A 16,072-nucleotide genomic window follows, 5' to 3' on the forward strand; every position below is an offset into this window, starting at 1 on the left:
ATCCCCTTGGGATTTTGAAAAACTCCCATATGAAGTGCTCTCTTGGTTTGTATGGGGGATTGTCTTAATGCAGGAACTGCCTTGTCCCTTCCTCCTCTTCCTCCTCCTCCTCCTCTTCTTCTTGACCACCAATGTGATCTTCTGGTGGTCCTTGTGGTGGTGGTGGTGGTGGTGGGGCAGATGCTCCAGCTGCTGATAGTACTGTAGCCATATCTGTAAGAAAAAAGCAGCCTTCCTCACTCAAAGAATGAAGTGAGAATGAGGAAAAAAGGTGGGGGCTTTCATCATTTGGAAAACAAAACTGTTCTGAACCAATGAAAAGTGTTATTTTCAGGCCACATGAGCCGGGCTTTCATCATTTGGAAACCAAAACTGTTTTGAACCAATGAAAAGTGTTATTTTCAGGTCACATGACCCGACGCGCTTACGCTACGCGCCCGGTGCGCGCGCGGGGGCGCACCCAGCGGCGCTTACGTAGCGCGTTCGTATGCGTGTGGGTGCTTCTGGGTGCGCTTACGCCGTGCGTATCACGCTGACGCGGCTATGCGAAACGTCACGATTATGTTTTCGTTCTCGGCATTAGTGCTAACGGGACGCTCCCAGGTACACGCACCGGGGCGCGCCGTAGCAATGCGCTCACTGGTGAGCGCATCGGTACGCGCCCCGGGAGCGCTCCGGGGCAAACAAATAAAAAGAAAAAAAAACATTAAAAAAATAGTATTACATAATTATAAAATATAAAATTCATCATAATAAATATTACATTTCATACCTATATACCTATAGAGATTTGCTATTAAAAAACCTATGAAATTCACTGAAAAAACCATAGGTTTTACACCAGTTATAGATAGGAATTAGCATTTAAAAAACCTATGAAATTCACTGAAAAAAACATAGGTTTCACACCAGTTATAGTTAGGAATTAGCATTTTAAAAACCTTTTAAATTCACTGAAAAAACCATAGGTTTCACACCAGTTATAGTTAGCTGGAAATTTTACTCGCATAAAACCATTGAAATTCGAACGTTAAAGTTAGTTGGACTCACTATAACTTGTGCGCCTGCAATGCACTGCTGATGATGTCACATATTACATCACTCATGACATGGTCAGTGACATCACTCATGACATCACTGATGACACCATCCTTGTGACAGACCTCCTTTCAGTGTAATGTAACCCTTGAAACACATATTCAAAAATAGAAACTAACATTTTCAAAAAAATGGAGATACACATACCAGTTACAACAATCAATTCAGTAATTCCACCATCTATATACACATCCACTTATTCACCAACAGTTCTATATAGTCACTCATACATATACTCATTCATCATATGTAGTGATACACCTGTACATCCTGTTACACACCGACAGTCATCCAAAAGTTACTCTCACACATACTGACACATGCAAATAAACGATTGAACATCCATTTATTTGCATATACAGCTATAGACACACACTACCACCTTACTTCTAAGGAAACTTACACATACTTACTCTCTTAAACAATCACGTATAGAACACATACTTATTTAAACAGGAACTCTTATAATCTCTCACTCTCACATATACTCACTTATATACATCAATACTCACATATACTACATTAAAACATATGTAGTTACTGATAAAAACACTACTGATTAAACCCAGATCTGTTGACTGGGTGTGAGTGTTTGATTGCTTCAGATGCTCCGTCCATCACCACCCCCTTTTGTACCGCTGTAAATAGGTACGGCAAAACTAATGAAGAGGTGGTATGTGTGCTTGTTTTGGCAGATCAGTATTAATGTATGTGAAACTGGTATAGTTATGCACCTTGAATCCTATACAGTGCCCCTAACAAGCTCTTAGATACAGTCGCACCATTCATTTGGTGATTGGAGATTGCCAAGGATTGGTCCTTGACACCAAGATCAGGATCTCTCCCCCAAACATCAATGCCTCTGTTTTTTTCAAAAGCAGAGCTCTCAGACTAGAAAGGGGGTCTGCAACCAATAGTCCCTAATCCCTCCATACATCCAACTCTCTCTACAACCCTTACAACATATACACATAAGATTAATGGGGAAGCCCACTATCATGGCACAATTAATATAGGAATTAGAAGACCCAGACAAGGGTTGAGGCTGAGATTGCTATGTCTTAATTCCTCATATGAACACTCTGCATGTCGAGCCAACCAGTGTCATCCTAAGGTCTGTAGGGGCCATGGGCAAGACATATTTTTGGAGTCCCTATATGGAACAAATTTTAGGTTTGTAACCCATTTCCTGAACATGCATACATGTCATGATGCCAGAAAATAATAAATGATATGATCATCTTTAACAGGGTCACACAATAGTTGAAATATGTCTTGCCCGGAACCCCAAAATCCTTAAGATGACACTGAGTAGAGAGACAGAGTCAGGGTAAAGGTAGGCAGCCAGACAGATGTTTAAAGAGATAGAAATAGAATAGAGATAGAGAAAACAGAAAGTTCACTTTCACAGGGGCCCTTGGAAGATGGGTGCCCTGAGCAATTGTCCACTTTGCCTGTGCCTTAAAACGTCCCGGGAGCCAACCCATCCCTAGTCTTTAAAGTCCTTTCAACACCAAAGTGATGGTGGGAAGAGTGTATGTTGTTCTACTTCAGATCTGTGTGAAGTGATATAAGAAAGGGCACAATACATTTTACCTGGTGGTGTAAACAATAAGGATCAGTTGGCATGGGCCGGCAGACTCTGATGGTTGCGCCGAGGCCGACATCATCCCCTGCTGTAACCATGCAAATAATAGTCCTTAGAGAAGTAAGTAGCATGATTCAACCTTCTCTGCTTCTAGGCCTATGATCTAGAGTCGAATCCCTGAGCAACATCCGTCAATCCCTCCCTTACTGCTTTCAAATGCAAATGATTCGCCTCTGGTTGAACCGATTTCTAGGCCCCTCAACAACTTAACGTTTCCTTTTTCTCCTCTACCTCTATACTTCCATCTTCCCCCTCCTTGAAAATAAAGATAAAAATTGCAATTTTATGCTCTAGCACTAGGTAAATATTGTAAATATCCCATCTGCGTCCCTCCTCCTGACTTGTTACTTATTTTTTCACTCATTTTCTGGCTACATCTAAGGTCATAGTTTATTGTGCGTGATCCTTGTCATTAATACCTCATGTATTTTCCTTTTAATATGTCCTTCTCTCCTCATTTTGATCTCTCCATGTTTTGTTATTGTGGGTGTGCACTGTATGTATGCCTATTGTACAATCTTTCTATGTAAAGGACTTTGATGCCTCTGGGCCGTGCACATGCCAGGCTAATCTTCAAATATATGGGCGGGAATGTTTGCCCTGAGACAGAAAATGCCCTTTGCGGTCGAGGGCGAATGTCCCCGTGGCTTGGTACCCCCCTGCGCCTCACCCGTCTTGTCTTTCATCTGCTTGCTGATCTCCCACAGGATCCGGACGTAGCACACCAGCATGACGGAGAGCGGCATGACGAAGAGGCTGAAGAAGGTGAACATGTTGTAGGTGGTCGCCTGCCATCGCTCCTTGAAGCTCCCATGCGTCACACATTGAGTGAAATTAGCCCTCTGGACGGTGTGAAGCCGAAAGAGGAAAAGCTGAGAGAGAAATGGAAAGTGTCAGTCACCTGCAGGGCATAATGTGAGGACCACAGGAAGTATGAGGCTGTGCAGCGCTGGCATTTTCTGTGTGATTACAGATTTACTGAACGGGCCACATATACCACCATCTAATTACTACATTGCACATATTCGAAAAAACTTTCTTTTTTCAAAAGGGTAAAAAGTTATAAAAGAAATGCTGCGCTGGTGCCTCGGTGCACTGGCAAACACTACAACACGTACTGGTCAGTTTTCAATCTGCTGGTACTATTGAGATTAAACTATTGTCCAGGCAGTATTAATGTCTCCAGTTGACTGCATCGTGAAAAAATCCTTACATTGGTTGTTGTTTTTTATTTATTTTTAATCATTTTTGAGTTTTCAGTGTTGCCTGAAGCCCAGGCTACAAAGTACATGAAAGCACAGTTGTAACAACCCCCAAAACAGGTTCACCCTTCCCTCCCCGTTCAACCCCATGGCACAAACTTGGTGCAGTCCAAACAGCATGCTCCGCTCCATCTTCTACCGCACATTGTCAGTGAGTGGTGCTGCAGCCTCCCGACGGCCTCTACTCTCCTACCCAGCCCAGGCTCCTCTTATCCGCCTCTCTGTCTGGGAAACATCACTTACAACGCAAGCATTACAACGCACTACCATTACATCGCAACCATTACAACGCAAACCATTACAACGCATTGCGCTGGGGGGCGCTCTAGGATAGGGAATATATTTAATTTACTATCCAACACCTTCCCTACTATCCACGGGGACTGGAGTTGGAATAGTAAATTAAATAATTCACTATCCAGCGCCTAAAAGCACTATGCGTTGTAATGGTATGCGATGTAAAAACCGCGTTGTAACAGCAGGCGTTGTAATAGCCTGCGTTGTAACGTCATAGATCCCTCTGTCTAGTCTAAGCCGCCAGCCCGCACCATCGGCCTCCCCCTCGGGCTCCACAAATGTACTCAGCGTGGCCTTCCACCACTGCAAGTCGTCCTCAGCCTAGTCATCGGGCGCACCTTCCTCGTCCATCTCGCCTTCGCCCATTCCCTTGTGTCTTTTTGCCAGGCCGTATGTATATCCTTACATTTTTAAATGTATTTAAATAGTGTGGAAATATTATTTCCTCCATTGCCTCTGTTCTCAGAGTAACAGCTATATAAAGAAGGCACTTAGGGCCACATGCACCAAAATCCGGTTTTGCGATTCCTTACTTGCGACTTTTAGGGAATCGCAAATAAGGAATCGCAAAACAGGATGCATGATTTAAATCGCATAAATTTTGCGATTCAGTAAAAATCGCAATTTTTACCGAATTGCAAATATTATGCGAATTCCAATTTGCGATTTCGCAATTCCCATTGATTCCTATGGGCCGAAAGGCCCATAGGAATCAATGGGAATTGCGAAATCGCAAATTAGAATTCGCAAAATATTAACGCATTCCATGGGTGCAGGGGGGGTCCAAAGGACCCCCCCCCTGCACCCCTGAAATGTATTTTGAAGTGCATGTTTCACACACACATGTCCTAAGGACATGTATGTCTGTAACATGACAGTGTTTTAAAATGCAATTTTGAGCATTTTGACACATTTTCGCAAATTACCACGAGGTTCAACCTCATGGTAATTTGCACCCCCTAATTGCGAATTCGCAATTTTAAAAGTAATCATGCATTGCTTTTAAGGAATTGCAAATTTGCGATTCCTTAAAAGCAATCGCATTTTTGGAATTCGCTAAAAATAGCGATTTTACCAAAAATGCTTGATGCATCCCAAAAACCTATTTAGGAATCGCAAACGGACGAATTTTGCGATTCGCACCGTTTGCACTTCCTAAATAGGTTGATGCATGTGGCCGTTAGAGTCCAAAAAACCCCCAATGGTTTTCCTTCTATTTTTATTATCTGATGTCTTGAATCTTAAAGTACCTCCTAACAAGACACTTAGATGTACATATAACATGTATAATACTGCTCTCATTGGCTCTTTCTTAGTGGAAAGAGGTTCTTCAATGATTGCCCATAGTGTGGACACATGTTCAATCTGAAATGAAGAACAATTTCTAAAACATACATGAAATAAACCCTTCTACCATTCATGTTGGACATATTGTATTCTGTACTTAAATTAAGGGTATTTGATGCAGCCTCCTTCAGCTATAGGCTTCTTTAGCTCTAGAAGCTTCAGTCATTGGCTTGAGATATTGCCAATCACTACTTGAATCATCCTACAAAATGATTTTAGCTCACCATTTTTTGGGTCGACCGTTCGAGACCTGTTGTAATTTATCTTGTTGGCTTAAAGCCATCCCCCTGTTTTTGATTTGTTTGTTTCAGTGTCCTCTAAAAATCCTTGCTTGCTAGTGGTCAGCTCTGCCTCTTTGTTCCTCCTTTTTCCCTTCTGTTCCTCCCATACAGCAGGGACTATGTACTGTCTCATTCAGCTATGGCTCTTTATGTGATCTTTAGGGGACTATTTTTTCCTTGGTTTCCTGGTCTGTTACTGTTTGCCTGTGTTCAGCTTTGGATGCAAAGCTCCTTACATGTAAAAATTTAGTTCCTCCCCCCATCTCCTCTTAATGCCACAATTGTGTCAGTACTGCCTCCCTCTTTGTTACTCCCGCTCTGTTGATTGTATTTATTCCGCCTCTTTGCACTTTTCGATGGGTACGGCAGTTGTGCTCTATTTTGGTACGATATTTGGTTCATTTTGGGCTTCTTTTAAAGGGGGATTGGTCTTGTTTGTGGAAAGGCCTGAGTCATTGCATTCCCTCCCACTACTCCTTGTGCTCGTACCATTTCATTCAGAGGGTTCCTTGCAGCATAAAGGAGGCAACAGCTGCAGCCTCATAGGAGCCACCTGCATCCACAGATTGCTCAGAAAGGGATTGGTGTGAAGATGTTTTAATTGTGTCATGCTTTGGGGTAGAATTAATTCCTTGCACTTAAAAAGCTGTCTCAAAGCTGCTTTCCAAGTTGGGGTGGGACTAAGAGGAGCGGAAGGAGGAAGTGTGAACGAATATCGATTTCTAGCCTGCTTCTGTTTTTTGCCAGCGCGTTCTGCGTTTTTTGACTGCTGTTACTGTGCTGAGGTTTAGCATCTCTCCCTGCTCCTCCAGTTCGGTTTCTTTACTCCCTCATATGGTGCTTGTTTTTCAAGTTGGAAGCTGTACAGGCGGGCAGTAAATGCACTGGGCAATGGGAATTGCAAGGCAAATCTTCCCTCCTTCATCTCACCCCTTCCGTGCTGTCCCTACAGTTCTATATAGCGCACACTACGGGATCACCAGCTGCATTACAGATGGACACATTTATTTTTGGATCCGGTGAGATTAAGGGGCATATGTAGGTAGGCGTTTGCGATTCGCAAACACCGGAATTCGCAGAATTACGGCGTTTGCGAATCGCACCGGTGCTTTGGTATGTAGGTGCATATTAGCAAAATAAGGAATCGCAAAAATTGCGATTCCTTATTTTACTCTAGCATTTAAGTAATCGCAATTTTACGATTCCTTAAATGCTATGTAGGAGTGTATTTTGAAATGCGTTTGTGACTTAAGGAATCGCAAAATACCTCCTACTCCAAGTAGATGGTATTTTTGCGATTTCCTTTCAAAATGCAATTTAAAAAGAAATTCAAAGTGCCGTGTGGAGCACAGACATGCCCTTAGGGCATGTATGTGCACCACATGTACTTCGAGGCACATTCCAGGGGTGCAACAGGTGTCCTTTGGACACCCTGGCACCCATGGCATTGCGATTCTCAAATTGCGATTTTCTCCTAGAAAATCACAATTTGAGAATGTATCCCCATTCATTCCTATGGGCCTCTTGGCCCATAGGAATGAATGGGACACTCATTCCTTAATTGCGATTCGCAATTTGCTAAACGCAATTAAGGAATGTTAGAGATTCGCAAAAAAATTGCGAATTATTACCTACATTCCATTTTGCTATTCTCAAATAGTGATTCCTTATTTGGGAATCTCAAAATAATAATAATAATAATAATAATAATCCACATTTGTAAAGCGCACAATCACCCGTAAGGGTCTCTAGGCGCTGGGGGCCGTCGGGAAGATTAAGCAAGCTATTGCCCAGAGTCACATGGTGCTGGGCTAATCTGCCGCCGGGAAATTACCTACATATGCCCCTATGTCAGGATGCTTGAACCTACAGCCATACCCAGCTTCAAAGTTGTCCTGGATAACTGCTCACACTAATCATAATAATTTCACTGCACAGCACATGTATCGCTCGCGCTGTACATGGATAACTGACTACATCATTATACTTTCACCTTACCCTGCATTGTACGTGGATCACTGATCACACCTTCACTGCTTTAGGCGCTATATGAGGACAACTGTCCACTGCTGATTAACATTTATGTAGCACCCTCAAATCTTTCATTTATATGAATGTTGAAACCTTGGCTTTATTTTTTCATTACAGCTCCGTCCGAAACTCACAATTCTACCTCTTTCAAGATGGTTGTTCATCAGACTCATCATTTCATGTGTGCGCTGTGTCTAGTTTGTAAAAAGAAAGTGCACAAAATATTTACACGCACGCTAGTCCTTCAGTTAAATTCCAAATTTCAGATGTAAAAAAAGAGGCAGTCGGTCTTGGCCAACTGGCCATTTCCAGGCAGTTCCAGAAATAGGACATAGTTTATACCCTAATGTGTATGAAAAGCTTCCGGCTCTTTAAATGCGGCCCACGCACTAGCATTTATAGCAGGGCCACTGACTTCGAGAGAGTCATCAACTATACGGAGGAGAAAAAAATTAATTCAGAGCTCCAACCTTGTGAGATGTTCTGGGATGGGAGAAAGAGGCGAGCCTCGAGGAAGTAAATGATCTATTACTTACCGGTAATCTTCATTACTCCGGGTCCTGTTGTCCTCGTCCCATTCAGTCACAAATTGGAGATAACCATCTCCCGACAGAAAAAAAAGAGCAGAGGCATGCTGGGAACCTAATACTGCCCCTCCCACTGGGAGTACATAAGCAGTACTTACCCAGCATCCTGTCTGTACAACCAAGCACAGACTGGAAGGCCAGCTGCCCAGGAGGGAGGGAGGGGTGTATGAATGCCAAAGCAGAAAACCTGCCTTCCGAATCCACAAGCACACCCAGGAAACCACACCAAATGCAGCAACCCAAGGGAGCACCAAGAAGGATGGAAGGGGGACTGCAGGAAGCAACCAGCCAGCAACCCAGAACAGGACATCAGGGACAAAACAAGGACCGGAGACAACCAAGAAAAAAACAGAAGGCCAGGACCACAAAAAGGAGGCTGCCAACCAGAGAAACAGGAGACAGGGCAACCCGGCCAAAAGGACATGGCCAAGGGACCCACCGGACAAGCCCGCCCAGCCCAGAACCACCAGAAAGGCACACAGGACCCGGCAGCTGCACAGACACTGAGCAAACCCAGAGCCCCCGGAGAAGGCCAAAGAAAGAAGCCCAGCCCAGGTAACAGGGCGCAGGCCCAAGCACCCAGACCAACAAGGAAAGAGGAAAGAGGAAGGAGGAAGGAACAGGCCAGAAACCAGCCCACCCCACCAAACCGAACGACGCGGCCCTCAGAGAGCAAAGAAGAGAAAGACAAGGAAACCCCGCAGAGGAGGCCAGGACCGGGGAAGAAAAGCCAGCACCACCAGGGCCACCAAACTACAACCACCAAGCACCCAGCCCAGAGGGAGGAGCCCCCCAAAAGACCGAGAGCAGAACCGGAGCCAGACCCCAACCAAACCAAAAAGGACAGGGAACAAGACAGAGACCCAAAACCCCAGGAGACCAAAAACCCCCAGAGGGAAGAAAACCGCCAACTGAACGGCCAAAAAACCCAAAATAGGCGGAGCAGAGGAAGCAACCCGGAACCGAACCAAAACCGCAACACAGAGGGTAGACAAAAACAGAAGCAAACAAGGCGGAAGACTGCACAGGTACCCAACACCCAGGCTAAGCACTCATTAAGGGCCAAAGCAACGGAAAAGGCCCCATGGGCAACAGCACCCAGACCAGAAATCCACCAGGCCCGACCCCAGCCAATGCTGAAGAGGCGCCAAGAGACCGCAAAAACCAGGGCAACAAACGCACAAGGAACCAGGAAGCCAGGACTGGAGCCAAGCAACCCGCCAAGGCAGGCAAACCCACAGGCCCAATCAGCCCCTGCAAGGAGCCCACGTAGAGTCCAGGGCAAGGGAAGGGCAGGGAGGCCGACATAGACCCCCAGCACACCATCGCCGGAACAAACAGAAAGCCGGAAGAAAAAACAAACACAGGAAACCGCCAAAAAGGAAACCAGAGGAGGCAGAGAAGGCAGAGGGCCAAGCAGCAGCAGATCCCGGACACCCTGCAGCCAGGAGGGAGGACCCCACAGGCAAGAGGAACCAAACAGAACCGCACCCCAACCAAAGAAGGGTGTGGGGGGCACCAAAACAGACACACACCAGGAGCAGAGCCCGGGAAGCAAGGGAAAAACAGGAGCGAGCCAGGACACCGGAACCAGGAACAACCAGGAATGCCCAGCAAAACACACCCTGGAGCCCAGCAAGACAAGAAGGCCCAGCCACAGGCCACACCGAACCAGCAGGAAGCCGGCAGACCAGGAGCAAGAGGAGGCAACCCCGTACAAGCCAACCCAGAAGCACCGAACACTAAGACCCTACACAGGACCGGACAAGGGACCCGCAGCCCAGGAGAAAAAAAAGGGGGCAGCCAGCCAGGAAGGAGCAACGGGGAAAACCGAAGCCCAACAGCACCCAACGGAACCCCAAGAACCAGGCAGAAACACAGACACCCAACTAGAGGCGAATCAAGCCTGGGAAGTGAACCGCTGGCAGGAGCAGGCCCAGAAGGACCCACCAAGACACGGCCGGAAACCAAGAAAGTGCCCCGCCAGGACCCACAGAGAGAGCATAGGCAAGGACGCAAGTCCGAAAAAAAGGCAACCAAAAGATGCCTAAAACCAGCAGAAGCCGGAAAGCCCCAGCAGACCAAAAGAGTGGAAAACAGGTGCCAAGCCAAGGACACAGCAGCAGCGAAAGAGAGCCAGGCCCCAAACAGCAGGGACACGAACACCAGGGATCCAAAACGCGAACCACCACCAGAAACACACCCCAGGGTGGACGCAAAGGAAAGGGAGAGCAGGACCCAACCCCACCAGCCCGAGAAGCCGACAGCCATAGGCACCCCCAGGCGGACCCAACCAGGAACAAACCAGGTCCGACCAAGCGGAACCACAGAGACCAGGCGAGAGCAGGCACGCAGGCAGAATCAGGAGGGGCAACCCGGACTTACCGAAAGAATCCAAAGGCAAGCCCAGGAAACAGAGCAGGGGCGTCGCAGATGCAGGGGAACAGCCAGCGCCAGAGCCAGAAGCAACCAAAAACAACAGCACTCAGTACGGGAGAGCCAAGAAGCAGAAGACAGCACTCAGCCATCCCCCGCACAAAGCAGCCCAAGCACACAGGAGGGCCTACACACTGGAAACTCCAGAAATGTGCAAGGTGAACACAACAGTTGCAAAGGAGGCAGCAAGAGGGAAAGAAGCCCTCCAGCAAACGCCAACGCCTGAACCCCAGGGAGGCCAGACCCCAGAAAGGAAGGGGACACCGCACTCTAACGGACAGAAAGAGCAACACCGAAGAGAGGCCGCAAGAACCCACGGCACAGCCAAGCAGGGCACAAACCAGCCGAACCGGACGCCAGCAGAGGAACAGAGCCTGCAGCACAGGAAAGGACCCCAGGGAAGGGAGAACGGACCAAGGGACCCAGCTCATTCAAGGCTACACCACAGCAGCTGCACCAACAACACCTGAGGAGCAGCACTGCGCAGGAACATCAGAAAAGCGGGCAGACCCCAGCAGGACCAAGATCCTAAGAGAGGGCAAGCACAACCGATCCTATGGCCAAGAGAGGTCCATGAACCCCAGTCACACCACCCAGGGAGGCCACACACAGCAGAGGCAAAGGGGCGGCGAGCAACAGAGCCCACAGTCACCTAGCAGAGCACAACACAGAAGCCCAGGAGGGAAAAGTGCCAAGCGGACATGCCGGCTCAGTCCCGCTGCAGGTGGCAGCAGATGTGCTGTGCCAGCCCCGGCAGCATCAGGCAGCATGGGAGCAGGAGGCGGCAGAGAGCCAGACCGGCAACCAGGCCCCCCAGGGGATTCAAGCCCAAAAAGACAGCACACAGGTGAACCAAAGCACCAGCAACACAGCACGCCCCAGCACACCAGCCCAGCCACCTGGAACACCCCAAAGGACAAGGAACAGCCCAAACAGGCAAGAACCCCAGCCCCGCAGACCAGCTCACGAGGGCAGAAGCCGGGATGCAGCGCAGCGACAGAGTGCAGGCAGTGCAAACAGGAGGCCCCAGGAACAATCCCCGGCAACTCCAGGAGTCACCACCGCCCAACATGGCCACGGTCAACCCACCAAAAATGGAACAGGAGCTGGCGGACCGGCACAACACAGAAAAAAGAGGCACCACTGGACCAGGAACCAGGACCTTGCCACATACCATCGGGCACCCCCACCACCAGCCCAGCAAGAGAGAGGGGGCCGGGAAGCAAGCAATAGGAGCATAGGGGGAATGGAGCAGCCAGCAGCGTGGGACGAGCAGGAAGTGCCCCAAAGTACAGAGGTGCCCAGCAGCCAACAGCCAAGAAGCAGCATCAGAATGCATGCCTCACATGTAGGAGCCACCGAAAACCACCACCAGAAGGCACAGGAGCCTGGCAGCATAAGGGCCAGCAACAGCAATCAAGGAATGCAGGCAGAAGCGACAGAAATGCAAGAAAGACCTGCTGTAGCTCAGCTATAGACGAAAACAGCTCCACACTCCAATAATGAGAAAATGAAGCAGCCCTGTCATCTAAGAAAAGTATGTGACCTCACAGTATTCCCAGTGCACACTCGAACATAAACCATCTTGTGCATCTCGGGAATGGAACACCACCACACACTGGTGCTAGTACAGAGTGTGGCGGACACGGTGAAAAGGCTAGAAGAAACCAACCCAACCAGGAATATATGATTATACCACGATTTCAATTACCACGCATGGCTTTACCACGCAAATTTTACATCGCAAGTGGCTTTACCACGCTGGTATTTACAACGTAGGATTTTACTACGCGTAGAAACGTCTTACCTGCACGTCTTTCTCTACGAGCCCTTACTTCCATCCTCCATGGAAACAAGCGTCAAAACACGTATACCAAAATAAAAAAAGGACTGCTTTTTGACGTACACGGCACGTCTTTGGGGGAGGCTCTTTCCTTTTTCTTCTAAAATTATGTTCGTTTTTTTTTTAAAGTAACCTGCTTGTTATTTTTGGGGGGGGAGACCCCCCCCCAGCCCCACTCCGAGCCCCCCCCCATCTGCCCCCCCAAGCCCATGCAGAACGACTTGAAGGAATACCACGTCTCCCCCCCAGCCCGTGGTAAAGACGTCGTGGAAGGCACCCTCGTTGTAAAGACGTTTGCGTGGTAAGTGTCACGTGGTAAACGTTAGTAGTGGTAATGCCTTCGTGGTAAATGATGTTTCCCCCCAACCAGCACCCAGAGGCCGCAGCCAGATGTAGCGCTACACAGCCATTGGCTCTACCCCCTGCAGCTGCAGTGGGACTCGGTCACCCAGCATCCTCTGGGCTGAAGGTGGAGCTAGGAGCCGCAGTCCTTCAACATCACCAAAGCAGTGCTGCAATGCGGGCGTCATGAAACAGCCCCCAACAACGTATACCCCCAGAGGTGAAAGAGAAAAAACTGCAATGCGGGACTCACCCGGGGCAGGGGACAGACACCACCAGCAGCAAGGCCCCCACCCCAACAGCGGGAAGGCACGGCACACAGCAAATGTGGCACATCTACCAACCTGCACAGCCTCAGGAAGACGTGCACGCCGCACACGACCCGGCTGGAAAGGGTCCGCACCGGCCGGAAAGGGTCCGCACCAGCCGGAAAGGGTCCGCAGGCCAGGCAGCACACCGGCCATCACAATTATGACCCCCAGCAAGCCCGGCAGGCCAGGGGACAGACCAGGAAACCCCCCGCCCGCACAGCCAGGCAGCCGGGCGGGGGGAGGAAGAAAAGAAGGCCACTCCAGCCCAGCAGGAGCAGCGTAACAGCACACCACATCCTTTCTGTCGACAGATTTGTGACTGAATGGGACGAGGACATAAGGGACCTTGGGGTAATGAAAATAGTACACTGAGAAGTGTGCTTGTGTTGAACAGTGTGGTGGAAGGGGCTCTGTTATACATATTTTGTTTTTGCAGATTTATATAGCGCAAACTCGACCCAAAGCTATTGGAGTGCTTTACATGAGCACCAGATATGTATGACCCAAGTTTGACGTTATTACATGGTCTTGCTGCTTATGCATCGTGAAATGCACCGTGCTGCTGGAGCATTATTTTTGTGTATTTTAGCACACTGCAGTGCTTGGTGAGTGCGTCTGTGCTGATGCTTCAGTGCCTACTAAAAATTGTGCATTTGTGTGCTGCTTGCTGGAGGTGTGAAGCAGTGCTCATTTGCATGTGACCATGCACCTCCTGCTAACCACCTTCACGTCATGTCTGGGGGTTTCACCTGTTTCTGTGCACAGCAGCAACATGTCCATGGCCTCTTTAAAGCAGAGCAGCCTTTACTATTTTAGTACATTGCAAACGTGTTTCCCATCTGCAAGCAGCATGGAGGAATACATGGGCAGCGGTTCCATTGCTCTGGCTGGTGTTTGTTTGAAGAGCTCTGGGGAATTCAGCGCTGCCTTTGCTCTCCTCCCCACATCGGGGAACATACACAGAATTTTGTGAATCAAACAGGGCCTCGACAGCCTACCAAGCTCCAAACCAAAAATAAAGAAGGAAGCTCGCAATAAAATGTCATCAGCCATAAATATATATTGCGCTTTTCTATTATAAAACGTTTATATTACTGAGATTTTCCCTGATTAGGTATTTCATTTTAAATGTCAGAAATAGTTAATGTAAAGAACAACTGGCGAGATTACCATGGTGGACTGCTAATACTTTAAAAAAATGACTTGCCCCGGACAGTCAAAAGAACTATCAATATAGGGCATCATTCGCAGTTACTTTGGCTACATCATAGGGACGGTCAGGATGTCCTACTGATTCATTTTTATAACTATATATTTGATTCTACCCGTCACAGTGCAGTTACGTTACTGAAACAGGAACTCAATAACTTGGCTTTTGTGGACACCACTAACTTGGATATTGTAAGGCTCGGTTATTTTAATACCCCTACCTGCCGTCTGTCTATGACAAAATTTTGTGGGTTTCAAAATGATGAAGGTGATGACTACTTAAATTTCCTACATACTTCCTATGGTGACACCTTAAATGCTGAATTTGATTTAGACATTATGCAGTGTGCAAAGGATGGAAGCGGGCAGGAGATTCCAACCTTTACCGGAAGAGCAGGTTGGTTCGACCATTCATGTACCGTCTCTTTGAATCAGCTGAAACAAGCCCTCTCTAATAAACCAAGGGATAATGCATTAGTTCATGATCTAAGAGTGGAATATAAATCTAATCTAAAACGTAGGAAGATGGAACTTCAAAAGAAGGCGTAGGATAACCTTGTACTAGCGGCAGATACATCCAACAACAAACTGTTCTGGGATACGGTGAACTCAAAATTTCTGAAAAACGAAGCCCTCCCAGAACTTTTATGTCATGTCAGCTGTGAGGAATGGATGGCTCACTTCACCAGTATTTTTAACCCAAGGATCTATCTATTAAGGCACCAACCAATTTACACAAATGGCCCACTATCCCGTTAGACATTACCCTTGACGAGGTCATGATAGGCATAGGAAGCAGTAGAGGGGGGAAAGCACCAGGTACGGATGGTGTTCCTATCGATGTATATAATTCAGTACCAGAACTATGGGGTCCGTTACTAACAAGAGTTTCCAATGCTGCAGTAACCAAGGGTTGCCTCTCCACTTGTGGGGAATCTGTTATTATTATTATTATATTTTTTTAGATTTCGAAAACCTTTATTACCATCACATCAGCCATACACAGCACCTGGCCTACAACCCGGAGGCCGGCCGCAAATGGGTCAAAGGTCGATGATAGACATGAACAAGAATAACACAGCACTGATGCCGACAACCCTGGGACCCGGCGGCAAAGCCCTGATACTGCGTAGTCAATTATCCGTGTTCACCTTGTAGGAGTGGAAGTGTGTTGTCCCCCTACTGAGCAGGAGAAATCCACCCCCCACACCCCTCTGTTTTGCCTACCCCCGAGCGCACTAGACTCAGTGGCCATTGTCAATGATATCTAGGTCTATGCGAAATCATTTATGTTAGAAAAAGAAACAACAACCCCACCCCCTCTACTCTCCCTGCACATCCGTTGTTCCCCCAGATCACCAATGTCTAGTACTGTGATTC

At 47.6% G+C, this 16,072-nt stretch overlaps 1 protein-coding gene across 1 annotated transcript in view; it reads right to left on the reverse strand.

Annotated features, from left to right (window-relative positions):
• Positions 1-16,072, reverse strand: part of LOC147733412 (gonadotropin-releasing hormone II receptor-like) — a 138,370-nt gene that overhangs the window by 87,555 nt on the left and 34,743 nt on the right. The window contains exon 2 of the mRNA XM_086958963.1: positions 3,417-3,618. Within this exon, the coding sequence (XP_086815089.1) occupies positions 3,417-3,618 (202 nt within the window). The remainder of the gene's footprint in view (positions 1-3,416; positions 3,619-16,072) is intronic.

Source organism: Lissotriton vulgaris, chromosome 2_1 (assembly GCF_964263255.1).
Source record: "Lissotriton vulgaris chromosome 2_1, aLisVul1.2, whole genome shotgun sequence".
Lineage (NCBI taxonomy): Eukaryota > Metazoa > Chordata > Amphibia > Caudata > Salamandridae > Lissotriton > Lissotriton vulgaris.